We start from the raw sequence: 15,281 nt of genomic DNA, 5'->3' as shown, positions 1-15,281 counted from the left end.
GATCAACAGAAAGTGCACAGTAAATTGTATGATGTTGAAAGGAAAAACATATATGGCTCATACTGCAGGTACATTAACGCACTATTCCCTAGGTAAAGTAAGCTAGCAATACAGAACAAAGAATTTGTAATGGAGATATGTATTTGGTCTACCATGTCTGCCAAATTTGTCATCTTCAAGCACTGGAAATGCTTCTGCAGAGAGAACCAATTCTGTGGTTAAATATTTCCACTCCTATAGGAAAACAGTGAGCCAAAAGAATTCTTAAGAGTCGAGTCAACCATTTTGAAATACTGTATATAACTAAAGAACGGTGTCAATTTGACATCAGATGAAGGTGAAAAACTGTGCAGTACCCGTGACTATCATCACCACATATATGATGATATGAAGGAGATTGTTCTACCTCTGAATAATAGAAAATGGAACTCTTGTCAGTTGGGGGTGATGTGGATACGCCATGACAGGTAATTGTCTATACTTCTTTTTTTGTGTGTGTATATTTTTATTCATGAGTACCTGCCAGCTGTGTTTCTGAAGCACTTACCACAGTGAGAATCTGGATATGACTACATCCCTAAGCATCGTAAGATTAAAGAAATTTGAATGCTTAGTTTGTGCATACATAATACTGAAGATTTATTTTAACTAGCATCTTATCAGCAGAGTTTACCTTACTTCAAGACACACTTCAGCTGTGGCTCTCACGCATTACTTTTATAAGGACAATGCCAAAGTAAATGATTTTATTAAACCTTTAAGTAAGCAATCCTGCCTAACATTCAGCAAGTGGACAGGGACAAGAAATCAAATATGAAGTATAGTTGTACATGACTAGGCTTCTGATTTAGATTAACAAAACACTTAAAAATAAACCATATCTAGTTTCATTAACTTGATTTTTAAATATGTTTTAATAATTACCATTTCATCTAAATTCAGAATTGGAAAATAATTAATGTGAAACTTCCCAGAATTAATGGGATTCAAAGGAAAATTCTGTTCTGCCCACGGGATTTAGTGTCATTGATGCCACCGCGTATATTCACCTACTCAGCTTCACTGTATGTATTCTTCCTTTTTCACAAGCAATGTGGTAGCAGCAAAAAAATTACGCTATTACTTACGTTTAGAGCATAGGATATTGATAAACCCACTGTAGAAGAACTCATGGTATTTCCAGCCAGTACTACAAACAGTGCAGCAAAGAACACCATTAAATTTCCCAGGAATTCAAGCCTGACACATAGCCACCTGTTCGTAAATCAAGGCAAAGAAAAAAGTAAATTACCTACAACAATTTTTTTAGTATAGTGAAAATATTGCTAATATAATGACTCTTTGAGATCATTGTGTTATCAATTTACCCTAACAAAAGAGGTAAGTACTATCATTCCCATTTTACAGATGGACTGGGCAGGGAATATGATACATCTAGAACTGGTAGCACCGCTAGAAACAAAATGCAGGTCTCTCAACTCCTGGCTAGTGCTCCCTTCACTCCTTATACTGCTTTCCTACTCTTCCTATCCGGAAAAGATTCAGGTGTATGACTGAAAACGAGAACTGAAAAACTCATTGGTCATCTCTGCCTGTAGCTGAACTGCATCACAAAGGAAGGAGAGGAAATGGACTTATTTCCTTAAACCCAAGATTTCACTCTCAAGACTTCTTGAGAGTTCTTCTCAAGTTACTTCCACATGAATTACTGAAATACAAATTTGATTTGTTCATAAACTTGTAAGAGGAATTGTTAGTTGAAATGTCATACAGTCCATGTTTATGACGTACTGGTAAACTTTTTTTCTATTCCCCTTTTTTATATATATTCTCATTAGATGTTTTTTAATATTCTCAACAGAATATGCATGTTTTCTGTAAACCTACTAGGTTTTGGTACATAAAGAAGAAATCATCCTAGTGCTTATACATAACCTATTCGTTCATTACAAAGAGTGCTGGATAAATTGCTCTTCTGTTTCTCAGTGGATTTACTCTGACTAAAGATAAACACTTAGTTGTGGAATTCTACAGAAGGTGGTCTCAGTCACAGATGCAGAACTGCTGTAAAGTACCTGTTTGAGATGACATTGTTGTAGAAGTAAACTAAGTTCTCATACACAACATCATTATTTTTTCTAATGAATCTCTCTTGGTGGCCAAATGCTCGAATTGTTGATCGCCCTACAAGAGTCTCACTGAAGTGGGAGATCACAGGAGAATGTGATGCTCCTGCCAGCCGTCGAATCTGTCGTGAACTCGCTATGTAGTATCGCTAATAAAACAGTATAAAACAGACAAGACAGACATCTTAAGTTGCTACACCTTCTCTTACATTATTTAAAATATTTGCCATATTTATTTCCAGTTAAGTAATCTGTCTAGTAATTCCTGTAAAATTTGAATATGATAAAGTTGGAAGTCTCCAGGAAAAAAAAGCTATTCACAAATAGTATAGGAAAAAAATCTGTCTCTTTGGACACACCAACATTGTAATGCTTATATGACTGCAATATATAAATTACTGGCAAGGTTAAATAAGAGAACATCATTTCCAAATTCTATAGCAAATGGGCTATACCACAAAAGGTGTGTAACAATTAACACTTCTCCGTAACATTTCAAATTACAATGTCCTACTTCTTTCTCAGGTGAAAGTCACCCTTTATTTCTTCAATGTATCAATGTAAATTCCTTAGCAGAGACTGAATCCAGGTACTCTTTTCCTATTTTGTCCTACATTATTATTATGAGAACTTCTTACAGTCTTTAATCACAGACCATATGTTGAGCATCAAGAAACAGGAATGCAGTCATTAGTGTTTCAGAAACTTTACTTTTTGGTTTCTCAGTAGTATAACTGACACTCTAGACAAAATACAGCACAGGTAGTTTAGGGATCATTCTATTTTACATCTGCTGTCTCATGGCTACTTCAGCTTTTAACATAAACTATAATTTACACCCCGTTTTTTCAGATAACCATCAAATCTCTTGGTGGAATCTATATCAATATTGTATCTTCCTAATAAAGAGGAAAATACAAAGTTGTTAAAAGTTCGCAAGCACTGCAGGATATATTTAATAAGTGTTCTAATTTCCTTTTAAGGAGCCTGAGGATTTTTTCTGAAAGCAATTTCACGTGTGTTCTTTGTATGCACACACACACACACATATATATTTGGAGATTATTATATTTTTCACAGTAAGGAATAATCTAAGCCTGTATCCTTGATTGCTTTGGATATTTCACCCACATAAATCTAGAAATCCTTATAAAAGCTTGATACACTTACCTGGATAGTAAAATAGAAGTATCCCAGGGGAATAACTACCACTATGAATAGTGGTGAGGCAGACGTGATAACCAGAATGGTTCCAATAACATCTAGTGTACAATTTAGCCAAGTTCGTAAGTAGTAATGGAAACGTGAGTCCACTATAAATAAGTCCTGTAACAATGCACAGAAGAATCAAGATTTTGTGAGTAAATTCCACTAAAAACGTTGAGAAAGCATTCTTTAAAAATGGAACCAAACTAAAATATCTTCAGTAAAAATGAGTAGGATCACCCTGATTATATCCTAATAAAATGTATTCATACATAATTATTATTTTTCTAAAAGCAGAATAGGCATAATAGCTTTTAGACTACTCATGTCAGAGAACAGACGCAGAGTGTTCAAGTCAAAAAGACACAGCTCTTGCTATTTTGTGACCCAATACTATTTAGCTTACGTAAAGCATATCAGACTGAAAAGGAGGCCAGGAATTTGAACCCTAACCCTTGTATACTCCAGTTAATAATTCTAGAAGTGTATGGAAATATTACTAATCTCTTACTGTACACAGTAAAGTTTTTTCAAACCCAGTTTATAATATACTACTACCTAAAACCAGGGTCTTAAGTGAAACCTAAATCAACTGATCTTTTAGTCTACTACACAACCACTCGTGGGTCTATTCTAGAGAACACAGCCACAAGCAGTCATTATATCTGAACTAATCAGTAGTGTATTGCAACGATGTAGTTATGAAGAGAGTGGGAACTATTAAAGTCATAGTAAATAACACTTGTTTATGTATTAGCAGTTCCAGTTAAAGCCAAAACACTACAAAAAGAGAAAATAACATTCCCTTTAGGTCTCTATACCTCTGAGAATGTGAACGTAATGTATTAATTGGTTTTGACAAAAACATTTGAGTCTGATATACAATACACTATCAAGGAAAAATACACATTTTTTAAAAAACAGATCAGGTTTATGTCTAGTGAACTCGTTGCGTGGCAGGAATGGTTTTTGAGGAATGACCTCCTAATGATCTTGAAAAGGATCTATGCAACTTCTACTGATAACATGTTTTGATGATTTTGTAAGAAAATAGCTTGAAACAGTTCTTCAAGTTTTTATGCACTAAAATAACTTTCTATTGCTAGATATTAAATTCACTTACTTTTGTATCTTTCATTTCTCAACAACACTAAATGGAATTAAATCTGTAGTCATGCAAGCTTCATTTTCATAAAATGGAAAATACACGAGTTTTCCTTTTACCTTCGTGAATCTATTAATGATCTGACCAACTGGATCAGTTTCAAAACGCTGAAGAGGAAGATGCAATACATTGTCTAACAGCTGATGATGCAATGCCCGAGAAGCAGACAGGGATCCCCTGGTGATCACATAGGCCCCGCAGCAAACAAAAAGACCTTGTGAACAGATGAATTAAAAGACAGTATGAATGGTTGGGGAAGGAAAGAGATGGAACTTGTATCTGTCACAGTTTTCTACCACAGTGAGGAATCCAACAGTCACACTTCATATCTTAGTTTTACAAATGTACATATTTGTATTTCGTTGATACATCTTACTATTTCATAAGTATGTTTCTCCTGCATGTAAGTCTCTCATGTTAGCGTGCCACACATCAACACTAATTTCTTTCCTCACGTAACTTCATTAGGTTACAACTGGATGTTCCAAGAATTTGCAGAAGTATCATAAAGTCAAATAGCATTTTCTTAAACATGTCTGTACATCTCCTCTCCCCAGGCTGAACTACTATACTGTGTGGCATACAATTCTGTTTACAAAGTAGACAGAAATATTTTTTCACTAATAGACATTCAGGCAGATCAAACTTGGCAAGTGGTGAGAAAACAGTCACAAATGCTCATCCTTGCCTTGTATAACTCCCAGAAGTCCATAGATATGAAGTTTATAGTTTTGAGATTGTTTCCATTCTGTGAAATCACTAACTTCCGCTGTTTCTGCAGTCCAGGTGCTAAGCCATAGATTTTGTCCAATGGCTAGTGCATTTTGTCCTAAATAAGCAGCTATGGTTAGCCACATCCATCGCCAGTTGAAGGCTTGGAGGTATTTCAAAACAACCGTCATTTTCATCTAAATATATATTTAAAAAAAAAGAAAATATATATAAAAAAAGGAGTTACTCTTAAAGTCATTATAATTGTTGAAGGCAAAAACACATACTTGGAAGTGGATACATTAAATTCAGAATAAATCTAAAACATTTCTAAATTAAATCTGATAACCTAGGTATAAAAAAATCATACCGTAAAAAGGTTCCCTCTCCCACTACACTCTGCTCTTTAATGATACGTATCATAGGCAATCTTCCTTGTGAAAATTCCTAGTGTCAGACTTTAAAAATCTTACATATGTAGTTATACAAAACTAACAAGCAAAAACAGATCAAACAAACAAATTAATGCAATTCCTGGGTGGTTTGTATGAAGCAAATCTTACTCCATTCATCAATGGAACTAGAAACTTTAGAACTGCCACTCTGGGCTACTGGAGCCAAGGAAATTAGTGTCAGCACAAGAAAGTTCTCATCCTTGGTGTATATGAGGACTAATGGGGCCAAACTCAGCCAGGAAATTTGAAAGGTAGAACTGTTAGGAGCAGAATAATGACAGATTCTTTGATTTAATTACAGGAGTGAAATGAGTTCTAGTCGGCACAAACTCTTCTATCTCTTCTGCAAACTTTTTTTCCAAGCACCTATTTCTACCATCTTCTTCCCTTGCCCACCCCATTCTTTTTTTAATTAAACTATAGCTTCCCAGGAAGTTTTGATCCTGTCCACACTCAGTTTCACTTGTTCTTTTCCCTCTCCCTAGCAACTGGCAGGGTTTTCTTAAATGGAGACTGCAGAAAGTGTGCTTCTAACATAAACCACTACTGCAGCAGTATTACCATGCAAATTTTCTAGTCTCTGCTCCAGCAGGTATTTAAATATACAAGTATTTAAACTTCGTAAAGGTAAGACAGAATGTTTTTCTAAGAGGTAAAAGACTTCTTAATCTTCTTTTTTCTCAAATATTAATACAGGCTGGAACTAGATGTAATATGAAAATACAGCCAGTAGCAGATGATCAAAACAGAAAATCTCAAACTACATACTTACAGTTTGGTATAAACCCGTAAGACTTATTTCATATTCAGTAATGAGATTTCAGGCAACCTTAAAAAGAAAACTGAAAGCAATACATTTTTATAAAAATGAATATCAAAGCTTTTTCTATTGGTGATACTTACACCACCAGTGGCAACTTTTTCTTTATTGTTAGTGAGTAGTTTCCATTGATCAAAGGACGAACTGCAAACAAGAAACACTTTCAAATCTTCTTGTGAATCATCACACAAAGAATATATTCATTTATTCCTAAGCAAAAATTAATACTGTAAAATCTTGTAAATTTTTCCTATGGAGCCATGAACTGTCCTCAGCTGTTCTGTTTTTGTTATTACAATAATGTTATGGTCAGAAGACAACATTAGTTTCATGTCTTGTATAATTACCTGTAGATAAAACCGATCTTGCCCTGCATAGGCATCAGCTAGAGGTGCAAGATCACCCTTTTCTGAGGCATGTAAATGTGGTGCAACTCAGGTCTCAGCCCTTATCTAGGCCCAGGACTAGAGATTACTATCTGACACATCCAATTCTACTACTTCTGGACCAGGGTGGTTAAGCTGAAGTGTTGTGCATTGTCTGAACTCACTAGGTTGAGCCTCTTCTACTTCACCTTTGCATATCTTCTACCACTGCAAATATACCACTACAGTGTTTTAAAAATTATCTAGGAGGTCATTCAACTATTTGAAAGCCCAGAAGTTTTCTTAAAGGTGGAAATAGAAAATCAATCTTACAGGGGAAAAACAAAGAGCATAAACAACTTGTTAATTCACAAAAAAATCAAATTGCTGCCAGGGAATTGTGGGTGCATCCACATTAGTGACTTCAGTTAGTCTTTTGAAAGTCCTCTTCATTCCTGCTTAATGTACTTTGGTTCACACAGTGAAGCAGCCCAAGAACTGGATCACTTGAACTCATGCAGCACATTAACTGGTTTTCTTTAGTATAAAGTGAACCCAGATAAGCTCCAGCTACATGCCCTCCAGCCAACTGTTAATGGTCATTCAGGCTTAACCCATCTTTGCGCAGTGTAGCATAGTTGTACAGACTTCAGCACTTCACGTTGTTCTAACATTGCATCAGTTAAGCAAGGGCTAATTTTATTTATTTTTTTAATACTTACTCTTTATGTTTCAGCAGTTCTCTTTCTTGCAGACTCCTGCCCAGTTGGCCCTCTTCTTTTGGAGATCTCGCTATAACAGAAAAAAAAGCAGTGAAACATTGTTCAGTATTATGCCATGAGTAGATGGGTACAGTACTGGAAGCTAGAAATTGAAAACTGGGATAAAATGGTGGATGAGAATACTTTAAATTATGAACTACTTAAGTCGACCTAGTCTTGGGACAGCTAGTACATAAGACAGAAACTTTCATGACCAAATGCTAGAACTATGACAGCAGGTAAATCTCCCCCATGAGCCCAGAGTCTCTTTGGAATTGCATTCTGCTTACTGAAAGTATTAGTATCCCTACAAATATTACATTAGTGTTTATCTCTAAGTATGCGTGCATCATGTCTGGAAAACCAAGTTTGCTGTTCTTTGTGTGTTAATGAAAGGAGCAACACTTTTTTCTTCCAGGAATGGATTTTTTCTTCCTTTTCATATTTGATGCTGGTTTTGTCAACAGATCTGTCAAGACGAATATATGATTTTTAAATCCATCCATCCTGATGAATGTACCTCTGCTGTAAAATGTATCACAACACATTGCATGCTGTTTATTCTCCTCATTACTTTGTTTCCCCTTCCCTCTTTTTATTACCCTTCATGAATAATACATATTTCCTTACACAGCTATCTCACACTTTCATCCAACACAGCCACCTCAAGACTGCCCACTGCTGCATTTCGCAAATTCGCTGTTCTGTCTTTCTGCTCCTCCCCATAAAAACCAGAGTGCTGGCCACAGTATAGGGCCTGAATTCATCAGACCACCAGACTGTGCACTGTACTTACTGCAGACTCAATTTAGAATCACAAAGCTAACTGGAAACCAGTGTTATAAACATCTGCGGTCACTTATCTGTTATAAGAATCTTCTTGTCATGTGGAGAGATTCCTTCTCTCAAAATTAAATAACCACAATCTTCTGAAGTACGGAATGAAACAGGTCAAACAGACTGTATTGTCAATGTACCTATTTTTTTCCACAACTCTCAAGAGCACACATTGAACAATTCAGGTATAGAAGTAAATTAAGTCCAAATCCATTTTGTTTCTCCTACAAATGGACAATATTACTCCTTCTGCTGTGCTCCATGATTACAGCAGTCTACGGTGATGAAAATGGGAAGCATCCAGTATAACACAGGACATAATCATTGACACTGCAAGATTAATTTGAAATGTCCATAAGTCTTTTGATGGGTGACAAATCCTTAACAGAATCAGATAACTCTGCCAGGTAATTAATACAGTATGTAAAAGTACTAAACAGCTGCATAAGGCAGCTTATCATACATTCATTAACTGAAAGAGTAAACCATTTAATCTCAAGACATTTAAGCCTGACTTTTTTTCAGTTTACAACCTGTAATTCTATACCAAAATTTAGACATTTTCCAGCAATTATTCTATTCATTTCCAGGAAGGGGAGGAGGAATATTTTTAGCAGCTTGAATGAAAATTAAAAATACTTGGCAAACACAGAATACGGATTTTCTCACCTTCCACTGGGGTCGTCTCTTCAGTTGTATGCTCTGCACTGAAGACTTGAATAAGCTCAGCAAAATTAGCTCTCTTTGAAACAAGTTCTTGGTAGGTCCCCATTTGACTTATTCTGCCCTCTTCCATTACTATTATAAGATCGGTGTGAGGCAGGAACGTTACGTTATGGGTCACCAATATACGAGTCTGAAACACAATGTTTTCCATTTCATCATATAAATACAAAGTGTATATTAAAAGTAGACATTATGATAGCTGGAATGATATAATGGAATTTTTTCTGGGATTTTGCTCATTTGTCTACTTTATTATTATATTATTTATTGCCCACTTTACTACATTACTCTTTTAATTGCTGATTGTAATGTCAAACTTTCTGCTCATAGCTACTTGCTATTACTTGTATTTAGCTATTTCTTAATGTGTATCCTCTGCTCAAGAATGGTTTAGATTAGGTTGTAAGGAGAAGAGGTAGATAAAACAGATTTTAATCTACTACATGTACTTTTATAATATAAGATATTAAAATCTGCTTGCAAGTCTACTATTATTAGTGTTCTTGCTTCTGTCACATACTTATAACCCATGGAGCAGGTAAATTAAGAAAAGGGAGAAGGGAGAAAGGAAAAGCGAAAGACATTTGCCTCATAGTAAGTAGTGTATTCATAATGGTAAATATTTCATAGTAATACATGTGTTTTGCAGGCATCAGACAGCAGGAATGATCTGTACTAATTCATAACACTGGAGAGTGATTTTTTACAAGCTATATCTTACCTTCCCACATGAACAGTTTTTAAATGGGAGAATCTATTCCTTCTGATTCCACTTTCCCCTAGGAATGTCTTTGTTCAACAAGAAGCCTTTCTTTCTATAACCTATTCATTGCAGAAAGGCATCAAGAGTGACCACAAAGGGCTCCACTCTGCCTTCAATATGCAGATCACAGCACTCCTCAAAAACTGCCAGTAAACAAGAAATAAGCAAATATTATGTGAATCTTCCAGACTCTCATGTCAGGCAAGCTCTCAATCTTTTTTTTGGTCTGTTCTATGTATACCCAACAGGCTTCAAACTGGCACAATCAGCTGTGCTTTTCATTTAGCCTCTTTATTCAGAATAATTTTCATCAACACACTAGTTAAGAGATGAGTTTTTGCAGAATGACTGGCACTTCTACTGTGTCTGTTGTATTGTACAAACCAGTTCATCCCCAAATTGAAAGGAGGCTGCCCTACTTTACCTTGCTTTTTAAGAGACCTGAAGGGCCAATTATCTTCTCAAAAAGGTGTTTCCCAACATGTACATCTACAGCAGACAAGGGGTCATCCAGAAGATACAGGTCAGCGTTGCTGTACACAGCTCTAGCGAGACTCACTCTCTGCTTCTGCCCTCCACTTATATTGACACCCTAAAAAAGCCACAATAATCCACATTTAAATATGAAATACTAAAGAAGACCAGTGTATTACACTCAGTCTTGTCATTAGTTTTTTCAGATAATCAAAGTTTTATACTAGAGACGAATATAGACAGGTAAATTTGGATTTTCAAGTAATTAGAACAAAGTTTGGGCTCTGTTGATTAAATTCTCACTCCAAAAATGGGTGAATGCAAGTTATTTTGGAAAACTAAAAAATAACTTTTAGTTACAGTCATACAGGCATTTTTACAGTATAGAGGAAACCCTCTGAGAACAGGACAGGGCTGACTCAAACTTCTGTATAGAAAAGAACCATTTTAAAAGTAAGAGTTCAGAGTTTGGACAGAAATTAAGTTCAAAGTAAGTAAGCTAAGTAAAGAGATGTGATAGATTTACTTGGCTGAGCACTGATGAAGTCATCAGTATAAATTATCAAATAGGTAATACATAAAAACATAAAAGCTGTAACTTATTGCATCATTTCTGACACCTCAAATTCTCACCCTTTCTCCAATCTCTGTTTGGTCTCCATTTGGTAACTGTTCCAAATCTGGCAGTAAAGCACAGGACTCTAAAACAAGTTCGTAGTATTGCCTATGTAGATCTGCACCAAAGAGAATATTTTCCTGCAAAGTGTCATTTTGAATCCAAGCCTGCTGAGAAGCATATGCCACTGAGCCCTAAAAAGAGTTGGAAACAATTCTTTTACTCAGGCTTTGAACATAAAAAAAAGGTATTCAAAATACATTTGAAAATCCAGCTTTTCCTCAAAGTAATCGGTAATTACTTCCAAAACTTGGGCATTATTAAACTGTTAATATTTTAACTAAGTCAGGTAATAAAAACAATATCTGTTGAATATTCCTGTATAACAGCTTGCCTATAATTGTTATAAGAGCACATACTGTGAATAAAACCGACAGAGCTGGAACATATATTGAACAGTATTTCAGGGAAAGATCTCGATGACAAACAGGTATCCATTGTAAGATTTATATGCAGCAAAATGGGTCTGTATTAAGTATATACCAAAATACAGTTTGATTGTATTTTTATATTACATGCTGTGGAACATGTCAGCCATTAGAAATTAAGGTTACAGGATAGGAAAGATAACTGGAAATGCTCCTAGATCTTTTCTTACATTAAGCTACGTGCCCTCTTAAACTCTATTAATTTTACAACAAATTGATAGTATAGATACACTTATTGGGCATATGCCTTCCTTACAGATTTTACACAGCTATACACAGCTAGTCTTTTCCCCATTAATTACTACTCTCAGACTCAGAAAACCTCAACTTCATGTTCTTTCCCCATCCCTCAACGGTGACAGGATACTGTACTAGCTTTCCACAGGAGTGGATTCTTGCTCAACACTTATTTTCAAGGCTGAGACACTTTTTTAACGGTGCCACATCCACTCGCAAGTAGATTAATTGATATCATGCTTATCTTCTAATATTTGTTGGCTCAAGCACTGTAGTCTGTCATTAGAGGTTAACTTCCTCTATATCTATAACCTATAAAAAACTTCCCTAAACTCTATTCCGTGCTGGGGACTTTCATTTCTCTATGTAACTTCAAGACAAGTTAAGCTACAGGGGTTCATGTTGCTAGGAGAGCCAGCACTCTAATTCCATCTCTCCCTAAAGTTCAGCTTTAATCTCTGTTTCTATATCCTGTATCCACATCCTGTATCCTATTTCCTTATCCACATAAACCATTGCAAGAAAGTTGATCATCTTCTATATCAGTTTATAACTGCTCTGAGTGGGTCATGTTTGTACAGCTGTTCAAAACCAGCAACCATTAGAGATGCTTAGGCTCAATACATGACTTATACACTCCTGATTTTTGCAATGAATTATACAGATTATAAAAAAAATGAAAACAGCTTTGCAGTCACTTAGGTTGACAACAAAGCAAAATTGTTACTTTATTAATAAATGTCACTGTATTCTTACTTTTCTTTGAAGATTGAAGAAGCTGGAGCTACTCTTGCCAGTATTTCTACAACCATACATAGCTGAGGAGGAAAAACTGCACTTTCAAAAGCAGTTCTGATTAATTTAGGTACTGAGGAGTGGGCAGGGCAGGGGGACACAGACAGAAAATCTTACTCTTCTCTGAACTGTTCCTTCAAGTTTCTCCATTTCTCCAAGAACAGCAGAAAGAAAAGATGACTTTCCAGATCCAACCTGTCCCACAACAGCAACTAATGAGCCTTCAGGAATGCTGATACTCAAGCTGGAAATATTGAGGAAGACAAATTAGTCATCCTCTTTGTAAATACTCCATCATGTATGGGTAGTGGTCAACATAAGAAAGAAACAGCCTATTTTACCCTCAGAATGTTGAGAAATTAGTACATCAGTTTGCACATCTTTTGATTATGTACCATTCGGAAACTGGCAATAACGGCTTTAAGTATAAATTGATTTGTCTGCAAGTTTAGAGGTTGTGCTTTTGTCTGGTCACAATGAAATCAAACTGGAGACAGACTAACAAAAAGTGGTCTTATATGCTTCTCAGGCCTGTGGTTCACGTTCTGTCTTGCTCTGACAATCAACTGCTAGACCTCTCAGGGAGAGGGAAAGGGAGAGGCAGAGAGAGGAGGAGAGGAAGAGTGAAAGGGAAGGCCACTGGCTTCCCATAGCACTTATACAGTGCTACGCTGGGGAACACGCACTTCTATGTGGTTTCTCTTGGAGCACCAGGGACACCAGGTCAGATTTGACTTTCCAGAGCACACTGATCACATGGGATACTCTGGAAGCAGTAATTTATGTTATTTTTGGTACGTAACATCGTGAACCAGTCTGTATGAGAATATATGAAACCTGAACAAATCTCTATAGACACCACATTCTGCCAAAGGAGTTCATAAAAATAAGTAAAAAATACCTTACTTTTTTAAGACTGGTATGCCATTTTTTTCCCAGCGGAAAGAAGCACCAATAAACCCAACAGCATGATCTGTTGCAGTAAAGAAAAAGAGACAAAAGAGTTGCTAATCCGTCCTCTCAGTTGAGTTTCTTAATGATTATGACCAATTAAAAAATAATAACTACTGCTTACTTCCACTGTAGTTTGTATTGACATCCTTAGGGTTAATATCCTCAGCACACAGAAAATCCTCTAAACGGCTCAGAGAAACTTTGGTCTGCAAGATGAACAGATACATATGAACAGATATATAAGATACAATATGCATGTGGTCCCTTAAATTTTTAAATAATACTTTAATACTTTAAAGTTCTAGACAATATTCCTTGTCTTATTTGAAGATAGACAAAAAAGGTGTTTAGGTATTTAAAAATATTTTCCTTAAAGTACTAAACAATCTAACATCAAAAAAAAGTGTATTTTTTTCCTAAGGATCTACTGCTTGATAGCTATAAAGTAACAGAGCATGGTTGACATATCCAGTGTTAGAATATATAATTAATCCTTGAATTTTCATTCTACTTAAAAGACTTAGAGACATCCTTTAAACATCTTCATTCCATAAAAATACTGTGCAGTTTCATGTCAATGAAATGTAACTTAAACTAAGCAAATGACTTAATCATGCCTAGAAACAGATGAAACATGACAAGAGTATAAACATCAGACTTTCATGGCACTTATTCATAACATGCTTACCTGGGCTACAGCAGAGATCACAGATGGTAAATCAAACAAAGGCAGTCGTAAAATGTTAAATAAAGAAATAGATGTAAAAACTTTAGTTGCGGTTAAAACATTCTCTTCGTCCAGATGAAAGAAGACTCCAAGTGTAGCCAAGGAAACCTTTTAAATAAACAAATGAAAATGACATATCCAGAAGCAAAATCATATTTATACACAACTACTATTTTTGTTTGCATTTGAAAGATGCAGTATCCCATTTCTGCTCACGTATAAGCAGGAGCTCTGTAACTGCTGCACATGGAAATTATTGCATAGCTGCAATACTGAGTGCAGGAATAATAATTTCAGTGAGCAAAAGCCATGGCTACTGTGTTTGACCCAACCAGATACACATGAAACGATACAAAATAGCTTTCCCATTTCATCAACTGGTTTCTTCATTTTTAAAACACTCAAACACGATGTTTCAGGAAATTCACTTATTTTTTTCTTTCTTTTGCTCTTGCTATGATATTGGACATAAAATAGAATTATTTACTGCAGGGATTATTATGTTGGACACTTGGAACTATTTTCAAACATCTAGTCAGTAGTCATCAGAGAATAAACTGGACTCCTACGCAACAGACAGTCAAGCCTTCAGAATTACTGAGAAAAGCCTACATCTAACAGCCTGTCCTATGGAGTCTCTTCTGCTTTTTGTTGAGTTTAGAAGTCCTAAACTGAACTAGTTATAAAGTAGAAAAACTCCTAAGAAAGTCCTAAATAAGAAGTTGATTATTTCACTGCATTTAAATCAATCTTTGAGTTTTCCTCACTCATTGCTTCAAATATTTCAGTTGTTAACAAGGTTACACACTGAAGGATGGCCTTAATCCTCCCTTTCACTATTCCTAAGGAATATTCCTCTTCAGTTCTTACATACTGTGAGTTAAGCACTAGAAGATGTCAGGTTTTTGCAACTGAAGTTAATGGTGGCCATTTATCCCTAATGAAGGTTCCAGTTGGATCCACAGAATCATTCAGGTTGGAAAAGACCTTTAAGACTGTTGAGTCCAACCATTAACCCAGCATTGCCAAGACCACCACCAATGATGTCCTTAAGT

At 35.7% G+C, this 15,281-nt stretch overlaps 1 protein-coding gene across 2 annotated transcripts in view; it reads right to left on the bottom strand.

Moving 5' to 3' along the window:
- Positions 1-15,281, bottom strand: part of LOC115603945 (multidrug resistance-associated protein 1-like) — a 32,624-nt gene that overhangs the window by 5,850 nt on the left and 11,493 nt on the right. For both annotated transcript variants that reach the window (XM_030476458.1, XM_030476459.1), the window contains exons 9-22: positions 14,188-14,334; positions 13,621-13,705; positions 13,452-13,518; positions 12,663-12,789; positions 11,043-11,219; positions 10,360-10,527; positions 9,116-9,302; positions 7,571-7,640; positions 6,567-6,627; positions 5,186-5,405; positions 4,557-4,711; positions 3,297-3,452; positions 2,076-2,275; positions 1,128-1,254 (exon numbers count right to left, since the gene is read on the bottom strand). In XM_030476458.1, the coding sequence (XP_030332318.1) occupies positions 1,128-1,254; positions 2,076-2,275; positions 3,297-3,452; positions 4,557-4,711; positions 5,186-5,405; positions 6,567-6,627; positions 7,571-7,640; positions 9,116-9,302; positions 10,360-10,527; positions 11,043-11,219; positions 12,663-12,789; positions 13,452-13,518; positions 13,621-13,705; positions 14,188-14,334 (1,947 nt within the window). The remainder of the gene's footprint in view (positions 1-1,127; positions 1,255-2,075; positions 2,276-3,296; positions 3,453-4,556; positions 4,712-5,185; positions 5,406-6,566; positions 6,628-7,570; positions 7,641-9,115; positions 9,303-10,359; positions 10,528-11,042; positions 11,220-12,662; positions 12,790-13,451; positions 13,519-13,620; positions 13,706-14,187; positions 14,335-15,281) is intronic.

This window comes from Strigops habroptila, chromosome 2, assembly GCF_004027225.2.
Source record: "Strigops habroptila isolate Jane chromosome 2, bStrHab1.2.pri, whole genome shotgun sequence".
Taxonomy (NCBI): domain Eukaryota; kingdom Metazoa; phylum Chordata; class Aves; order Psittaciformes; family Psittacidae; genus Strigops; species Strigops habroptila.
The sequence above is the reverse complement of the archived record's forward strand: the minus strand, read 5'-3'. Positions and strand labels throughout refer to the sequence as shown.